Below are 18,218 nucleotides of genomic sequence, written 5' to 3'. Positions count from 1 at the left end.
CACCTGCATAATGTTGAGCTACTACTTTTGGTTGACATGTCAAGGATTAATGATTAAGCCATGCGGTGACTATTTGGAAGTCCGAGGGGTGCAACAGGGTCCTAGTGAGGTTTGTAGATGACCAGTGAGCATTCAGAGTTTTGTTCTGAACTGATTGAGCTCTTAAGAGTGAAAATGTTCACTTTTTTTTAATATATTTTTTTTAATATCTAACAAAATGGGAAATGTTTCGAGCCAAATGACTCTCATAGACAATGCTATACAATTAAAATGCTTGCAACTTTATTTTCTGACATTAAAAAAGGTTTCTTAATGTACACCTCCCTATTTTTATTTTATATCAAACAAATTGCACAGTTGCAAAGTAATGAGTTGCAGAAAAATAAACAATGCAAAAAATTAAATATAAATAGATGCAAGATTACGTGTTAAACACATTAAATGCAGTGCATATGTTGGTGGTCTTCACTTTTTTGTTTTGTAGACAGGAGAGTTGAGATATACTGTTCAAACTGACTTAATGTGTTTTTTAAATTTGTATGTGGTATTTGGCAAAAAAAATGTATAAAAAAATATGCATTCTTTTTTTTATGATCAAAACAGCCAAATATGACCTCTTTATAATGCAAAGTAAAACCAGTGAAAATATTTCTGTTAAACGAGGCATTGTCCTTCCAGAGTAAAGTTTTGTCAACTTTAAACTTATGTAACAGCACTTTGGTGGGGTAAAATAAAATCTATGTAGCAGTTTAAATGACACTTCCTTAGTTTTGTTAGTTAAAATAAACTTTTGGCGCCGGACCACCTCGTCATAGGTTTAATTTTCCCAGACGCTGACACATGCGTCTTCATACGTCACTCAGCCAATCAGATCACAGCAGGAGATCAGAGGCGGGACTTCCGAGCCGACAGAATTAACGTTTCTCCTTGATTTAAAAACTTCAGCTTTCCATTTCAAAGCAAGGCAACAGGTAATGTTAGCGAAAGAATAAGAGTTAATATCTTCTTACAAAAATGTTATGAAAGTTTTGAGTCAGTTTCTAACCCTCTATTTGCTGATACGAGACAAACTGAACAAGTGTAACATCCCAATTTAGGCTAACTAGCTAGCTAAGAATATTTAAACCTGTTAGCATTGTGACTAGCTAACTAGCTAGCTAAGAATATTTAAACCTGTTAGCATTGTGACTAGCTAACTAGCTAGCTAAGAATATTTAAACCTGTTAGCATTGTGACTAGCTAACTAGCTAGCTAAGAATATTTAAACCTGTTAGCATTGTGACTAGCTAACTAGCTAGCTAAGAATATTTAAACCTGTTAGCATTGTGAATGAGAAATGTTAGCACACTTGTTCTTCACTAAACCGACTTCTAACTTCTCTGGTGTGTGATTTATATTGTGTAACCTGTGGACAAAAACAGTTCTATGAAAGTAAAATAAAATGAGGATTATTAAATGTGGAAATAAGCATGTTGAACGCTTAAAATAAGAAACTAACTCTTAAAAAGAGATAAATTAAAGCTGCAAGCAGTGATGAACTGGCCCGAGCAGAGTGACCTGATTATTTGTTTCTTACCAAGATAAAAAAACAACTTTAGATTGAGAAGTGTTAGATAATTGAACTTGTTTTAAGAGTTAATTTCTTATTTTAAGTGTTCAACATGCTTATTTCTAGATTTAACAATATTATTTTAACCCATTTACGCCTAAAACTTCCTGTAAAACCTCTGGGCGATTTTAAAATAACCCCCTAAAACCTTACGTTTTTCTGGAAGTTCAACAGAAGTGTCAACGCTTCTACTAAATAATAGATTTTTCAGCCTCTGTAGCAGATAGAAATTAAATTCAAAAAGTATTTGAGAGCTTATACAAATACTACAAAACGACGTATCCGCTTTCCAGGCTTCAATGGGTTAAGAAATCTTGTCAAGGTAAATTATCTGTCCTTGCAGCAAGATCATTTCTCTCAGATTTAGTGTTTTTATCTTGTTTTTAGACACACCTTTTTTTTTGCAGTGAAGGACTAATGTCATTAACAGAAGCTTAATATTAAAAAAATAACTACATACTGGTACACAACATGCCAAAAATGATGTGGGCTCCTTATACATTTTAAAACCATGGGCATTAACAGGCTGCTGTTGGGTGATAAGGCCAGGCTTGCAGCCAGCGTTCCACTTCATACCACAGGTGTTCAATGGGAATGAGGTCAGGGCTCTGTATAGCCCAACCAGGTTCATCCACACCAGACTGGGAAAACAATTTAATTATAGACCTGGCTTCATGCACTGGGATATTGACATGTTGAAATATGAAAGTGTCAAAACAAGAAGTCCACACCAGGAAGAAACAACCCAAAATACTAAAAGTAGACTAGGGATGTCCACACACAGTTGGTAGAGCCGTCCTCCACTGGTCGGAAGGTCAGTGACTCGATATTCATGGCAGCCTACAGGTGGAAGTATCCTTGGGTGAGATACTGAACCCTAAATTGCTCCTGATGTTGTGTTCATCGATGTGTGAATGAACTCCTGATGTGGCAGGTGGCATCGTTTAGTGTAGCTTCAACCACCTGTATGAATGTGTGTGAATGAGCACTGTCTGTAGTAAAAAGCGCTTTGAGGGAACGCAAAGACTAGAAAAGCGCTTTATAAGGGCAGAACATTTACATATAGAGGAATCAGGAATGGACAGGAATCTGAATATAGCAATCTGATAAAAGCCTAAGAACTATCTCCTACACTCAAAAAAAGCAAACTGGGTGTCTGCTACCTTCTCCTTAGTCTAACATGTAGCTTCTACTAAATAAAATGATGTTTTGTGGTTGAACAGTTTTAAAACATGTAGTTTTAGCATAAAATGCAACACTTTAAAATTTACTAGAATACTTTCTGTTAAAACAACCTCATTCAATTGCTGAATATAATATTTATTTCCTGAATAATTACTATTATGTTCATTTTCATATGATAAAGGTAATCTTAAAACTGTTTTGTTGGCTCAGCACAATTAATTCATGTCCTGCACTATTTTAAAAAGTAGTTGTAACTAACCTATTAAATAAAGTAACTCTTAATAATGTCATACACGTTTAAATGGCCCAAGAAAATTACATTAGTATGTTACAATTACCCTTACAAATCTAGTTGGACTGACCCCTGGTAATTAAGTAACAGTAACGCAAATACATCATGTTGACCCAACATATTTACATTTTGTTCACTCAACAAAACTGTTTCTCGCTAAATTAAAGCATTTTATTTAGGTGGAAATTATTTCCATAATTTTATTTCGTTCTGGGAACAAGTTATTTTTTTGAGTGTACTGAACACCTCAAAGACTAAGGAAATGATCAGAGATTTCCACAGGTTCAAGCCCCCTCTTCAGCCAGTGAATACCTGTGGGGTGGACATGGAGGTGGTGCCAAGTTATAAGAATAAAGGTCAGGGATGGGCAACCTGCTGCTCTGAAGCCACATGTGGCTCTTCAGGCCGTCTGCAGTGGCTCCCTGTGGCTGTGACCCAAAAACTGCACAAAATAAAAATTTATTTGTTTACATTTTAATTTAAATATATCATTGGAGTAGGCCCATATCAATTGTTATCTTCAATTGTAAAACTGTGTGGCCTATAAATGGCATTATTTCTTTTTCAACATTTTACCAGCACCTAAAACTCTAAATTCTGCCAAATTCCAGTCTAGTTTTGAGTTTCCTTAGCAAGGCTAGCTTTCGATTCCAAATTTCCTAAGATATTTCTTCGGAGTCTAGCCTCTTATTTGAACTTGGGTCCACGCTGCATTCTGACAAAATCATATTAATAACTGCTCATTATGACTTGTTAGTAATGTTGGTAGGTTAATGTAGACTTCAATTAAGGCTGTTTTATCTTCTATTAAGGCTCAAATAAGTTTTGTGGCTCCATCCCGACATTTTTCCTAATTTTTTGGCCAACAATGGCTCTTTTGTTAGAAAAGGTTGCTGACCCCTGATCTAGGTGTATACCTGGATAATAAGTTGGACTGGTCCTAAACACAGACGCGTTCTACAAAAAGGGGCAGAGCCGCCTCTTTTTCTTCTTGAAGCTCAGATCTCTGGACATGTGTAGTGCGATGCTGCAGATGTTTTATCAGTCTGTGGTGGTAGTGTGTTGTTTTCTGCTGCAGTCTGCTGGGGAGGCAGCATCACACACAGAGATGATCAGACTGGTCTAAAGAGCTGGTTCTGTGGTTGGAGCCAGGTTGGACACACACATAACACTGGTTATTATCAAAAATGTTTGAAGAAGAATAAGAATATATGTAAAAATGACCAAAAATAGATGTAAAGATGACCAAAAAAAGACACAAAATAACCAAAAATAGATGTAAAGATGACCAAAAGACACAAAAAACACCAAAAATAGTTGTAAAGATGACCAAAAAAGACACAAAAAACACCAAAAATAGTTGTAAAAATTACCAAAAAAATGACACAAAATTATCGAAATAGACACAAATTGACCAAAAATAGTTGTAAAGATGACCAAAAAAGACACAAAATGACCAAAAAAGGACACAGAATTATCGAAATAGACACAAATTGACCAAAAATAGTTGCAAAGATGACAAAAAAAGACACAAAATGACCAAAAAAGGACACAGAATTATCGAAATAGACACAAATTAGACTGGTTTAAAGAGCTGGTTCTGTGGTTGGAGCCAGGTTGGACACACTGGAGGAGGTGGTGGAGAGATGACCTGTCAACATGTTGGAGGCCATCTTGAAATACCCAGATCATCTGCTACACAAAACCTTTATGGACCAAAAAAACAGCAGTGGACGGCTCCTCTCTCTCTGTTGCAGGACGGAGAGATTCAAAAGATCCTTCTCTCCTACAGACATCAGGCTGTCTCATTCTAACAGAGATAACAGACTAACTGAATTTCCTCTCAGAGATAAATAAAGTAATTTTGATTTGATTTGATACTTATGGTCATACAGTAGTGTTTAAAATAATATCTGTTCTTCTGAATGACCCATTTTCCTCAGGCTTTCGAAGAGAAATGCATGTTCAACAAGTGCTTGCTTCATCCTTAACCCTTTATCAGGCAATGAACTATATTTGGTAACTTCAGGTAATATTTCGAGAAAAAAGTTGCAAATTTACTAGATTAAAGTGGCAAATCTACAAGAAAAGATTTACAAGTGGCAAATCTGCGCAAAAGAAGTCTCAGATTTAAGAGATTTAAAGTGGCAAATCTGTGCGAAAAAAGTCACAGATTTACAAGAAAAAAGTGGGAAAAAAGCAACTTTTTTCTCCCAGATTCACCACTTTAAATCTCATAAATCTGCACATTTTTTTTCGTAGATTTGCCACTTTCATCTCATAAAAAAAAATTCTCAAAATATTATTTTCATTTTATTTATTTTTTTACACATTCTGGCTGTATGTAATATCCTCCAATATTCTCTAGGGTTGAAATTTGGAATTTGCAAGTATTTCAACGAAGGGTTAAATAGAGGCCACCTGAGTCACACCCGTTTTTTTTTTCACAAAATTGATGACATCACTGATTGAATGCCCGCTGCTATTTTTTAACACCCCCCTTTCAACTAATTGCCCAGTTGCACAGCCTTAAGAGCTGCATATCACGAATGCTGGGTCTTGTTGGTTTTCTGAGAATCTACTGCACCTACTGGTACTAGGGCTGGGCGATATGGCCCTAAAAGAATATCACGATATTTCAGGCTATTTTTGCGATAACGATATTCTTGACGATATTACCAAATACTTAAAAAGATATAGAAAATATGATTTTTTTTAGTCTGTATAAATAAATAAAAACCTGAAATGCAGTGTGAAGTGCAAATCTCAACAGTTGCCAAATACAAAAAAATGTACTCTTGACTCTTGAGTATGAGAAAATAATAAAAATAACCATTTAGGGGTTTCGGGGGCATATTTTAATGACATTTAATAAAGGAGAATAAAGGTTCTTGTATGTTTTATTTAAGGCATCTTATTTTGACAGTCTTCTTGTGGTGGATTCTGTCAACACACTGTGCTCTTATTTTGAAAGCTGCATGTGTTTAGTGACAGGGAGTAAGTAGCTTTTTGTGATTAAAACAACTTTAATCACTACATCAAGAAGTAGGAACGTTGCCAGTATCATGATATGCATTTTTTTTAACCATAAAAAAAATATACCGATATTATCGTGAACGATACGATATGGCACAACCCTAACTGGTACATTGTTTGCCATGTAGCAATAAAAAATATAAAATATATAATATTATTTTGAACACTACTGTATAATGTAATAGTGTCACATTTTGTGTATTGTAATGTTTGTTTGCAGTGGGAGCTCAGAGGACTGAAATGGACTGGTTCCACTGTAATCATTGCTTCACAAGGAGTGGTTCAAAGTTCGCTGTGTCCAGCTGTGGCCACATCTGCTGTGAAGCATGCATTAAATCTAGTAAGACCATTTTATACGCTTATTTTTTAACCATCATTTTTTTTCAACATGGTGGTTGATACGAGACGTTTTGCCCTTTGTGATTGTATCTTTCCCTCCCACAGAGCAGTGCAGCGTATGTGGGGCCAGCTGCAGTTATCTGCCCATCACAGATGAGGTTGGTGAGTTTAACATCTTCCCTGCAGGTTACTCTCTGATGCCACACACAGATGATAGCCAACTTATTATATCTTCAAAAACGTTTCTATTTCAGATGAAGCCTCAGGAAAAGGTGTTTTTCAAGGACCCTGTGAAGCTCATCCAGTCACGACTCGATCACATCTCGCAGGTCTGTTTCCTCTGTGCAGTGGCTCCTTTGCTGCTGTCATTTTTAATTGCTAGACAGGGATGTTAAATGTCAGAGCAGCCAGTTAATTAATAACCAATCTGTGAGTAGAGTGATATTTGAGAAGGTTAAATACCTGCCAAATGGTCATAATTTAGGAATCCCTGAGCTACAGTCCAAAAGCTGTTTTACATAAGATTTTACTCTCACTGAGGCCCCGTTTACATGATGACGGTCTGAACAGAAGATGCAAAAGTGGTGCTGCGTCTTCACTTTTTATTCCTCGTTTAGACGAGCATTTTCGGGAGGAAATCTGCTGCATACGGTGACGCAGAAGTGTGTGAAATTGGATTGTATGCAGCCAGGCGGCATCACTTAAAGCCATAAGAGCATCTTTGGGCATGCAGAAGTTTTCACGCCACACATTTTCATCAGCTACTCCTTCCACAAAGTTCTCCACCATCACTAGATCTCCCAGGTCTCGTTCACAGCCGTCTGGCTCGACTCCGACGAATTGCTGCATCAAGAATGTGATGGAGGTAATTCCAGATCCTTCTCTGTTCACTAATACTATCTCTACATATCCTGGACATTTGGTGGAAAGACTCCTGTAAGTTTATTAGAGCTGCCAGAGCAGCTTGAAGGTCCCACGCATGGAAATAATCCCACGTTTCTTTATTTCCCTGTACTGGAGCATGTATGTGACGTAAACACGTATGTGACACAAACTCGTATGTGACGTGAGCAGATCAGATCAGAGTTTTGTGTCTTGTCAGTGTAGACGACACGCTACGGAGGAGCATATTTAACTTTTCCACTTTGGAGGGTGGTTTCAGATTTTTGCGTCTTTAAGCCCCCAAAACGGCGTCACCGTCTAAACGAAAGGCACTTCCGATAAAATATTTTGTCGTTTTTACACGCGAGCGTCCTCGTGTGAACGGGGTCTGAAAGTAGAAAAAGTTTGCTAGTGAGGTCTTCGTGCTCCTCAGATTGCGCTCTTTCAGAGGACACACATGGAGAGAGTCACAGCGCACTTCAAACACAAGTCTGTTGAACTGGAAAGGCGTCTGAAGGAAGTCACTGAGCAGGGTTACAGGTGATTTCACTCTCTGTTATTGTTCCTCTCTCGCTGTGCAAATACACCCCCTCCATCGTAACGATATTCTTCTCACATCTGTCATCGAAAGGCAACTCTCCGAGCTGAAAAGAGAAAACGATGACTTAAAAAAGCAGCTTTCAGAGCTGAGAAGAGAGACTGCTGATTTGAAAAAGCCACTTTCTCAGCGGAGGGTAAGTGTTCCAATAGTCTAATAAACATCAATAAAGTTGCTACAAATTCCTTTGTTCAGAATAAAGCTGCATATCTAATTTAGCTTGTACACTTTCTGTTTGCCACAGGTTTCTCCAGGACAATTTCATACAGATGGGTAAAATTAATTAATATTTAAGGACAATCCTTTTTAACCCTTTGGAGTTTGGGGCTATTTTGTTGGTTTTTGACTCTTTTTCATTCTGCCTTTATATATGCAACTTAAATAATGATCACCATGCTATGCTGGTATCATTTTTTTCAGCTCAACCTCTCCTCATTATTATTTTTGTCATTTTGACTTACTGGATCAACATTTTGAAACACAAAAAACACACATTAAAACCACACAAAACCACATAAAAAAATACAAAAAAACCCACATAAAAACCCACAGAACACCAACATAATAAACACAAAAAATGACAAAAAACCCACAAAAAACTAATAAAAAACACATAAAAAATGACAAATAACACACAAAAAATGAAAAAATCTATAAAAAAAAACTGATAAAAACACACAAAAAATAAACACAAATCACACAAAAAACAGTAAACACAATAGATTGCATTAAAAATGTTGAAACGCACACTGCAAAATTTTAAAAAATCTCTGCAAAAAAAGTAAAATCATGTTACTACATCTTATCTTTGCTGAAAAAGAGTTGATGCATTAAATTGGACATGGAAACTTGTGGAAAAGCCAAAACTTTAGAGTTCAGCTGGGCTCCATGCTGCTTCGTTTTTACCTCATAACGTCATGAAGAAATCGTGCTCCGGCGCTTTCGTGGACTCCAGAGGGTTAATAACAAACTTTTCCTGTATTAAATTTTCTGAATGATCTCCTAATAACCTTTATGTTTCATTTATAGAAGTCAGAGACTGTCACTCCCTGTGGCTGTCACCTCCCCAGGTAAACCCATTGATTAGAGTTGAATTGTGAATTGAACAATGTTTTTGGTGTTTGTTGACCAATTTAAATGTGATTATTCAAGAAGTATGCATGTTTTGTCTTCCCAGTTACCCCACGTTCAAGACCTATGGGGTATGTGTTATATTGTCGTGCTCTGGTGGATTCTATTTCGTATTTGCACCACATTTACATATCTACACTTCAGAAAAAGCAAAATATTTTATTGTTGAACGTGTTGTTTGTCTGGGTCTCAGTTACTTAGGCTCAGCAGAGTCTCAAGTGTGGACCAGAGACAGAGGTCCCAGTTTATCCTCGGTCAGAGTAAGTCTCATAGTTCTATTGGCTCTGTCTTATAATCTGCAGACATACAGTAAAATACTGTTATGTTGGAAACAGAAGTACATAATAGCCTTTTACCCTTGCATTGTTACTGTGAGTACATTTGAGAAAAATTAAAAAAGTTCACAGAATTCCTTCGTGCCCACAGCATTCAATACATATTTGCACATTTCACTTTTTATATTAACCCTCTATGGTACGGTGTTGCCCCATTTTTGGCCTGTCAAATTTCTACAATGCATGTTTTTGAGCTATGCAGTACTTTAAAAAAGAGGGAAGAGTCTAGGGAACCAATAGCAATGCTTTAATTTGTCACATGACCTCCAGGAGGCCATATTGAAACACTATTTTGCGACACAAAAAATCACTCAAAACGTAATTTCCTGGCCCTTTTCCATCTGGAAAAAAAAATATTCCTACTGATGGATGAATAAACCTTCATTTTTGATAGTTTCATACACTTAGACTGTTCAAGACATTCATCTACAGGCAACATTCAGATAAAAAAACTGTTAAAAATGTTCATTTTATAATGTTTTTAAATGTAAAATGTTATGTATTGTACCCTGTCGAACCTACTGAATCTTTTACACATGTTTATGAAATAAATGATGTAAAATTAATTTAAAAAATGTTCTTTTTCACTTGTGCACCGTTATGGTACAATGTTGTCTATGGGCGAAAAAAAGAAAGAATTATACAATTTCTTCAGATTGTGTTTACTTCGTCTATTTTAAGACAAAAAAAAAATTTTTTTTCCTAACTCCATCATAATGCGTACCATAGAGGGTTAACTTTGTATGAATGAAAAAACAAACCCCTTTCATTTCAGTGTGGTCCACTGGTCTTAAATGCCAGGAGATAAACAGTCCAGGACTGTTCCTTTTCAAATATTATAATACTTTAGGGTCACATAAGTGAATGTGTAGATGAAACAACAGATTATGTTGAAAATTCATAGTAGTTTTTCAAATTCAAGCATATTTCTAACCTTGAAAACAATGGTTGAGCATTTTTCAAACATTAAAGACTTGAGCTATTTACTTATTATGGAGCATTATTTTTGCAGGAATCTCGTTTGTTTTTTTAACTTTTATTAAAAATAAACACCCTTTTTCTGTTTTTTTCAGACTCCTGGATCAGCTACCTCTCTATCAAGCCATAGTTCTCAGGGGTCACATGTACACAGTAAGTGTCATTAAAAGACGCACTTGTTGCTCTGCTATAGATTATTTCATAAAACTGAATACATTGTGCATAATCAACAAATGGGTCAATGACGTGATCTAACGCAGTGTCAGTTGGTGTAACCAGTAATTAAATCTGATTATATACAGGGAAATAAATGTGAACTAAAATGAGAAAAAATACAATCCACGTTTACATTGCAACACTATGGTATATAACAAATTTTTACATAATTTGTCAATTTTTTTTTTTAAATGGTTGTATTTAGAATATGTTCTGCTCAATATTGACGAAATTTGTAAATGTAGAAATACTAAAAAAAAATTGATGAAAAATTTGATGTTTTTTTTAAATTAAGTAATTATATGTATAAGTCCACTTAAATACAATGTAGGTGGATTAAGTATTTAATATTTATCATTTTTTGTGGTTACACCATTTGACATCTTGCCAACCCTTATTTGTCATTGACCCAAATACTTTAAAGGCATCTTGTCTTCAGCATGCTTTTATCAAAATCCTTTCCCCTCTTCAACAGGAACACCTACATCCTACTCCACTCCTACAAGGTAAGAAATGCTTTACAAAAACCTGCCATTAACCCATAACCCATTGACGCCTGAAACGCCTGTAAAACCTCTGGGCGATTTTAAAATAAGCCCCTAAAACCTGAAGTTTTTCTGGAAAGTCAACAGAAGTGTCAACGCTTCTACTAAATAATAGATTTTTCAGCCTCTGTAGCAGATACAAATGAAATTCAAAAAGTATTTGAGAGCTTATACAAATACTACAAAACGACGTATCCGCTGTCCAGGCTTCAATGGGTTAATAGGACACTCATTGAAATACTTGCAAATTCCAAATTTCAACCCTAGAGAATATTGGAGGATATTACGTACAGCCAGAATGTGTAAAAAAAAAACATACGGACCCGGGGAAGGGGGGTCATATTTTGAGAAAAAGTTTATGAGTGCAGATTTATGAGATTTAAAGTGGTGAATCAGGGAGAAAAAAGTTGTTTTTTCCCACTTTTTTCTCGTAAATCTGTGACTTTTTTCGCGCTGATTTGCCACTTTAAATCTCTTAAATCTGCAACTTTTTTTCTTGTAGATTTGCCACTTTAATCTAGTAAATTTGCAACTTTTTTCTCGAAATATTACCTGAAGTTACCAAATATAGTTCTTCGCCCGATAAAGGGCTAAACATATTTCTATATTTTCTTCATGGGAAGATATTATGTAATTGCAAGTCGACCTTTTTCTCACTTCCTCAGAAATCGGCGTCAGACTCCTAACGTCTTCCAGTACCAGTTTATGAGTGGATTATCAATACAGTCACCCAGACGTTGATAAAGGCACCCAACACTTCTGGGGACAACTTTTATCAGTTAAGGAGTCTTCAAGCTTTCATATTTGTTATCATTAGGACTGTCAGTTTGTTGAAGATACATTTATGTTAATACCAAGTAACAGTTTGTACCAGTGATTGAATATATGGCATTAATTTTAGGCATTTTATAATTAAGTTTAAATGGATGTTCTGCTGATTTTACCATGTGGTTCCTCTGTTTATACATTTTCGGCATTCGTTTATTATTAGAATAATTTCTGCAGACTGCTTTTGCTAAACATACATAAAATGCACACTGATAAAATAATTAAAATTTGATCCATGTTCACCCCTTGGAGTCATTCCAGCACACACACAAAAATCGCCTGCACACGATTAGAAAGGTAAATCCTTTACTGGTTTCCAGTGACACAATTGTGCAAATGAGAAATGTTTCGAATCAGACAAAATACATTGAAAACATCTGCAAAAGAAGACACTAAACGTTATGGACATTTCCCCCACAGCATGACACTTGCATTGACTTTTCAATACTAATAGAATGACAAAACACAGTGATGGACACTGCTTTATCAATATTCTGGTCATCTAACAAGTTCTAATGAACTAAACTGACTTGATTTAAAGCCTACTTCATCCCCTGTAGGTCTACTAAGAAGTACTTTAGAGTGTGGAGTTTTTCTGAAATTATAACCTGAAAAAGTACAATGTTTGTGCTATAATTTAAAATCTGAGTCAACGGAAATGTGATTTTGTCTTTGGATTCAAACCTTTTGCTACTTATACAGTACGTGGACCCCCCATCAGTTATTTTATCTAGTTGTCTAGATTATAAACCAACAAGTCACACCCTACAGCTATTAAGACAAAAAAAAAATAGATATAAAAATACTGACTAAAATAATGAGTGCAAATCAGAATAACAGTTGCTAATTCTGACCTGTATGATGTTGATGTGATTGCTGCATTTTAGTAGTTATCCTTTACTGTTAAAAGAGTGCAGTTAAATGCGAAATGACAAAGTATACAAAGAGTAAATTAAGTATTACAGCAGAGCATCTCAAGGAGAATAAGGGAATGTGTCTCAGAAATATGCTGTAGACATTAGTAGAATTAGATGTACCATGCTGTTTTCAAAAGGCATGATAATATGCTTCAGTGTTAAGGGAGAAGAATGGCGGTTTAGTTAGGAACAAATATTTTTTGTGAAATAATTGGGTTTAATGAATATGGCAGCAGGCTCTAAAACCAAAGTGCAAGATGTCATCTTAAAGTGTACATGCCCAGTGTGCTTTTCATGACAAGGAATTATTGGCTGTAAAGGAATGATAACACACGGTGATCAGTCAAAATATTCATCAACATAGACATTTTTCTGGAGCAGTTACTCATCTGCATTAGTTGGGTACCAAAAGTACAACCAGTTTAAATTAGACTGCCGCAATAGCATACTAAAAAAATCTGTAGTAGTGATATCTAAAACAAAAATAAGCTCAAAAAATATATAGCAGACCAGTGTAGAAGTTACTGTCCTATTTACAGCAACACAGGCAGCACAATTATAATTCAAGTCCAAAATATATTAGGATAAGCAGGAAATGCAGCATATATTAAAACACAAACCTCACCTTGGGCTTGTACTGGGAAGACTGAATGTTACAAACCTGCCAAATTAAAGCAATTTAAACCAAAGTAATAACTATGCTTGTTGTTGCAAAGGATGCCAGAAGCAATCCACCAACTTTCAGAAATGTTCTTAAGTCTGATTCCAGTGTCCTAATCCGCAACAATGGGTTTTTTCCCCGTGCCCCCGTCATCCTGGGCTGCAAACCAATCTCGCACTTTCTGGTAGCTCATTTTTGATTTCTTGCATAGAGTGTCAAGGTCTTTTTCGTGCAGTGTGCCCATTGAAAGGTAATATGCTACCAATGGCTGGATATCTGGGGAATCTGCACTTGTTGCATGTGCTTGAGATTTTCTTTTGCGGCTTCCCCCAGTCCCAGAGCCACTTCCGTTAGTTAAACCACTGCTGCTTTGCTGGGCGGCGAGTTCTGCCAAGAACTGGTCGCGGACGCCCTTCACCCAGCGCAGCTGGCCGTTTTTAACAGCATACCGAGTGTCCCCAAACCACTGAATAACATCCGCCCGGGGTAAACCTGTAAGCTTGACAAGTTCAGTGTAATCTTCACTCTTGGGCCACTGGCAGCGTAAGAAGTACTGCTTCAACAAATCCAGCTGCTCCTTGGTCTTTCTTGGTCGCCCAGCCGGAGTGAGGGCAGAGGCTGTGGATGAGGGAGACTTTGATGCCTGTGGGGGTGTTTGTAAAGGACTGGCTTTGGCTGAGTGGACTGACTTTTTCGACGTGCTGCTGTTTGAAGGAGGTTTATTAGGCGAGGCGGTCAGTGGTGGGCTGCCAGAGGGGGAGGAGCAGGGAGAGGGTTTTAAAATATCTGATGGCTCCTGAGGAACTTCTGGCTCACTCTTGCAGGTCTTGGTCAGTTGTAAAGGTTGCTCTTCACTTTGTTCCTCGTCTTTCAAACTGTCTCCGTCACCAGAAAGCTCCTCCATTACCTCAAAGCCCTCTGCCTCAAGGACCCTTTCCCCAAATGCTTCCAGACTGTTTGACAAAAATGTCTGAAAGAAATGTGAATTTCTAATTCCATTGCTGCGGGCTCGCTCCTGACCCTTCACCCCGTTCAGCTGGCTTGTCTTTTGTGTAATAAGTGGGAGAGGTTGACTTTGTTGCTCAGGTTTACCTCCAGTGTGTTGAGAGTAGTTCTGGGCCGCAGCAAGGCTTCCTCTGCCAACCCGAAGCTGGTAGCGGCTGTCGCTGAACCATTTACGAATGTCGTTGCGGCTCAGTCCAGTTTCTTCTTGCAAGCGTCTAAGCTCTGCCTCTGCTGGCCAGTTCTCTCTCAGGAAGCTCTTTCGAAGGGCAGCCAGCTGAGCTTTAGACTTCTTGTAGCGGCCGTGACGATGCTGTGGTGAAGATGACTCGGAAAGATCAAGGGAGACATCGGCTGCTGTCGTTGCCGGCGTGTCTGCTGGTGGGCGGTAGAAGTATGAATCCTGAGGAGGTGGGAGGGTGGAGCTGAAACATGGGACAATGGGTTTGGCTGGTTTGTAGGAATCTGGTGACTCACACTTTGGTTTCTTCTTCTGGGGGGTGGAGATAGCACCCTCTACTTCACTGGAATCCTTCTCCTCAGTTACCGGTTCCTCAGAACTCTGACTCTTGCTTTCAACATTGGCTTCCTCGTTTGTTTCAGTAGAGTCGTCACAAAGCTCAGGCACTGCCAGCTTTCGCCGGGTCTCCTCTATCTCCTCTGAGGACCAACTGATACCGTATTTTATCCGCTGAACCATAAACCACACCTTAACTTTGTCCAGTGGCAAGGCACATACCCGGGCCAGGGTGTTAACCTCGCGGGATGATGGGTATGGAAACAAGTTAAAGGCTTGGACCAGCTCTGGGATTGTGTCAAGTTCACGGGTTTGATCTGACTGTGTCCATACCAGCTTTAGTCCCTCCGACACCAGAGGAAGGCACACGACAGAGTTGTGGTTGGTGGTGAAACTGGCCACACCACTGTCGTTGCTTTCAGCTGAGTTGGCAGAGTGACGCAGATCCTTGGCGGAGCGTTTAGCTTCAAGTTTTTCTTCACATTGTGTCTTTGTTACTTTTCCTTCAAAAGGCCCCTTCATGCCTACAAGTAGTGCATGTCTGCCATTACGATCACTGTAGGTTTCCATCTTCGGCTCTTTCACCTGGAAAAGAAATAAAAAACAATTATTCAGTTGTCGATGTTTTTAACTTATCAGCCAATCTGTTTTAACTTCACAGATAAGATCCCTGTCCAAAGGATGAAAGGAGTAAAGCTAACAATACAGACTATGTTGATCATGTTTTAAGAACATTCAGTTCAAATTAATCCTGAAAGTCAATTATCAGACCGCTGGGTTAGAAACACTGATTTAATTGTTGACATTTTTTAACTCGTCTCAACTGTTTCCACCTCACAGATAAGATCACTGTAGGACGAAGGGAAAATTCTTCTGAGGCGTGCAGCCATGAGTATAGTAGACTAGATTATATTTAAGAACTTTCGGTTCTCATTCATTCTCAAAGTCAATTATCTGACAGCTGCTACCCTTCCCCCATACTTTGCACTCCTTATTCTGAGTGAAACTAGTCGTATACCCTGTCCAGACTGGGTTCCCCTCCCCCCAAAGTGTGGTGACTGACTTTTGTTTTGTGTGAGTGGGGGAATTGGTGGCAAAGGGTGGGTGGGTGCGTGGGGATCTATGAGAAATCCATCACAGTCTACTTTCTCACCCCTTCCCAGCCGGGCTTTGTTCTACTCCCAAGTTCTCAGTCCCCAAACGATGAGTGTCGTCTCTTCACAATGGCAGATTCCACAACAGAAACCTGTGGAAGTGGAAAACAACTTGCATTAGTCACACTCAAGTCCAAGACCAGCCACTCCAAGCACTTAAAACAGCCTTAAACACCAAATTAATCCATAGTCCTTATCACAAATGGCTTAATGAATATAAATATATTTTAGCAACAGGTGTTAAGCTAACACTTCCACACATCACAATGGAAATAGGCCAGTTTAGTAGTTAAAAAGCTAAATACAAGGAATAATTCAGACACTTTACATGTTTTGTTCATTTGTTTTTGGGCTTTTTTTTTAAATTCCAGCCATTATTAACTTAAATTAATTATGTGCAACTACTTATGGGACGTTATCTTCCATGTACTGTTAATTAAAGGAGTTGTTGATGTGGAACAGCAGAGCAAATATTGCACATTTAGTCACGTTACGCCACAGCCGACGATTAAGGTCGCTTGAGCCACGCAAGAAATTTCCAAGTGTACCAAAAAAACATTGGCAAACAATTATGAAACCACTGTATTACTCATTGGTGACACATTGAAAACCCACTGGGGGGTGAGATCATGCGGTGACCTCCCCCTGTGTTTGCTGTCTCACTTTTACGCACTGGAAGAGTTTATACGTAGAATATGTGTGTAAGTGAAACAAAAAGCTGTAAAAGTTGCTCTCGGTGCCAATCACAATAGCAGCCCAATGTCTCCCCCTTTATGGCGTACCAACTAAAACGCTTCAGACTGCACAGGCGCACTTCGCCGCCAGACACGCTTCAGTGAAACATAAAAATAAACTTACCGAAAATGCCAAAATAACCCGTTATCCCCGGGGTCCGTTTGCGCGTAAAGCGAACAAAAGAAACCAAGAGTTTCCCCCTCAGCCACTCCGCTTTTATGGCCGAAGTTTAGGGGAAGAGCAGGGAAACAATACCGTCCGTCTGTCGGTTTGACCCTTGTCTTATTTATCAAGCACCTCGACGGATTACGGTCTGGATACAAAGATGCGAGCCGACCAAGTTTGTCGCCTTTCGCAGGAGTTCAGTCGTCGGCTAAATCCCGCCGTGTGGCTCACAAATCTCTCGATCCGGGAGATTTTTAGTCCGATTTGTGAGTCGCCGTTACTTCGTGCTCCTCGGCCCGTCCGTTGTTGCTTTTGTTCTTTAACTGAGAAGTGTTTTCGCTGTCCGGCCAGATCGAGGCGAGGCGGAGCTGAGGACCAGGAAGCCCAGAAGGCCCAACTGACTCTCCCACAGTGACGGCGGGGTGGGTGTGCCAGTCTGGGAGAGCAGGCCATGGATTGGAGGGAGGAGGCGCCTGTATAACAAATCCGTGGCAGTAGGCTAAACATTTTCACGTCAACCACCCACCAGCCCCCCTCCCCAAATAAAGCTCACCTCCCATATGATTTTCTACCAGAATCATCATCTTGTTAGATTCAAACACTGCATCGATCCAACTGCAAAGCAGTGAAAACAGGAGTCTAATTATTTGTTTTCAGATTCTTCTAGTTTTTGACACTTTTTAAAAGGAAGACAGTATTTCCCCATCATAACTTCTGTTATTCTAGTGTACAGTCATGGAAAAAACTATTAGACCACCCTTGTTTTATTCAATTTCTCGTTAATTTTAATGCCTGGTACAACTAAAGGTACATTTGCTTGGACAAATATAATGATAACAACAGAAATAGCTGATAAGAGTTTAATTTAAGAGCTGATATCTAGACATTTAACATGGTTTTATTGATAATAACCAAAATCATTATCAAGAAAACCATGGAAAATGGCTAGATATCAGCTCTTAAATGAGCTATGTTGTTATCATTATATTTGTCAATTGTACCTTTAGTTGTACCAGACATTAAATGAACAAGAAATTGAAGAAAACAAGGATGGCAGTAGGCTAAACATTTTCACATCAACCACCCACCAGCC

General features: G+C 38.3%; 2 protein-coding genes across 7 annotated transcripts; one reads left to right on the top strand and one right to left on the bottom strand.

The window, feature by feature from the left end:
* Window positions 1-870: 870 nt before the first annotated feature.
* On the top strand, window positions 871-12,204 carry LOC131980414 (RING finger protein 212B-like). Of its 5 annotated transcripts, none has more exons than XR_009395224.1 (13): window positions 871-971; window positions 6,343-6,462; window positions 6,567-6,619; window positions 6,716-6,790; window positions 7,777-7,883; window positions 7,975-8,077; window positions 8,161-8,214; window positions 8,971-9,011; window positions 9,119-9,143; window positions 9,266-9,332; window positions 10,481-10,538; window positions 11,077-11,107; window positions 11,812-12,204. XR_009395224.1 is itself a non-coding variant. In XM_059344656.1 (13 exons), the coding sequence occupies exons 2-13, from the start codon at window positions 6,363-6,365 to the stop codon at window positions 11,885-11,887; spliced, it is 750 nt and encodes a 249-aa protein (XP_059200639.1). In that variant the 5' UTR covers window positions 871-971; window positions 6,343-6,362; the 3' UTR covers window positions 11,888-12,204. The 5 variants fall into 5 exon arrangements, 4 of the variants coding, with proteins under 4 accessions (XP_059200639.1, XP_059200638.1, XP_059200641.1 ...); XM_059344656.1 differs by having other exon boundaries at window positions 7,792-7,883; window positions 8,186-8,214; XM_059344655.1 differs by having other exon boundaries at window positions 8,186-8,214.
* A 59-nt stretch (window positions 12,205-12,263) lies between these two features.
* On the bottom strand, window positions 12,264-17,559 carry homeza (homeobox and leucine zipper encoding a). 2 transcript variants are annotated; one of them, XM_059344646.1, is made up of 3 exons: window positions 17,084-17,559; window positions 16,135-16,317; window positions 12,264-15,656 (listed from the first exon to the last, which is right to left on the bottom strand). In XM_059344646.1, exon 3 carries the CDS (start codon window positions 15,639-15,641, stop codon window positions 13,665-13,667), a length of 1,977 nt encoding a protein of 658 aa, XP_059200629.1. In that variant the 5' UTR covers window positions 15,642-15,656; window positions 16,135-16,317; window positions 17,084-17,559; the 3' UTR covers window positions 12,264-13,664. The 2 variants fall into 2 exon arrangements, with proteins under 2 accessions (XP_059200629.1, XP_059200628.1); XM_059344645.1 differs by having other exon boundaries at window positions 16,225-16,317; window positions 17,084-17,556.
* Window positions 17,560-18,218: the final 659 nt, after the last annotated feature.

Source organism: Centropristis striata, chromosome 11 (genome assembly GCF_030273125.1).
Source record: "Centropristis striata isolate RG_2023a ecotype Rhode Island chromosome 11, C.striata_1.0, whole genome shotgun sequence".
Classification (NCBI taxonomy): domain Eukaryota; kingdom Metazoa; phylum Chordata; class Actinopteri; order Perciformes; family Serranidae; genus Centropristis; species Centropristis striata.
Note: the sequence above shows the minus strand (reverse complement) of the source record. Positions and strands in the feature narration are given on the sequence as shown.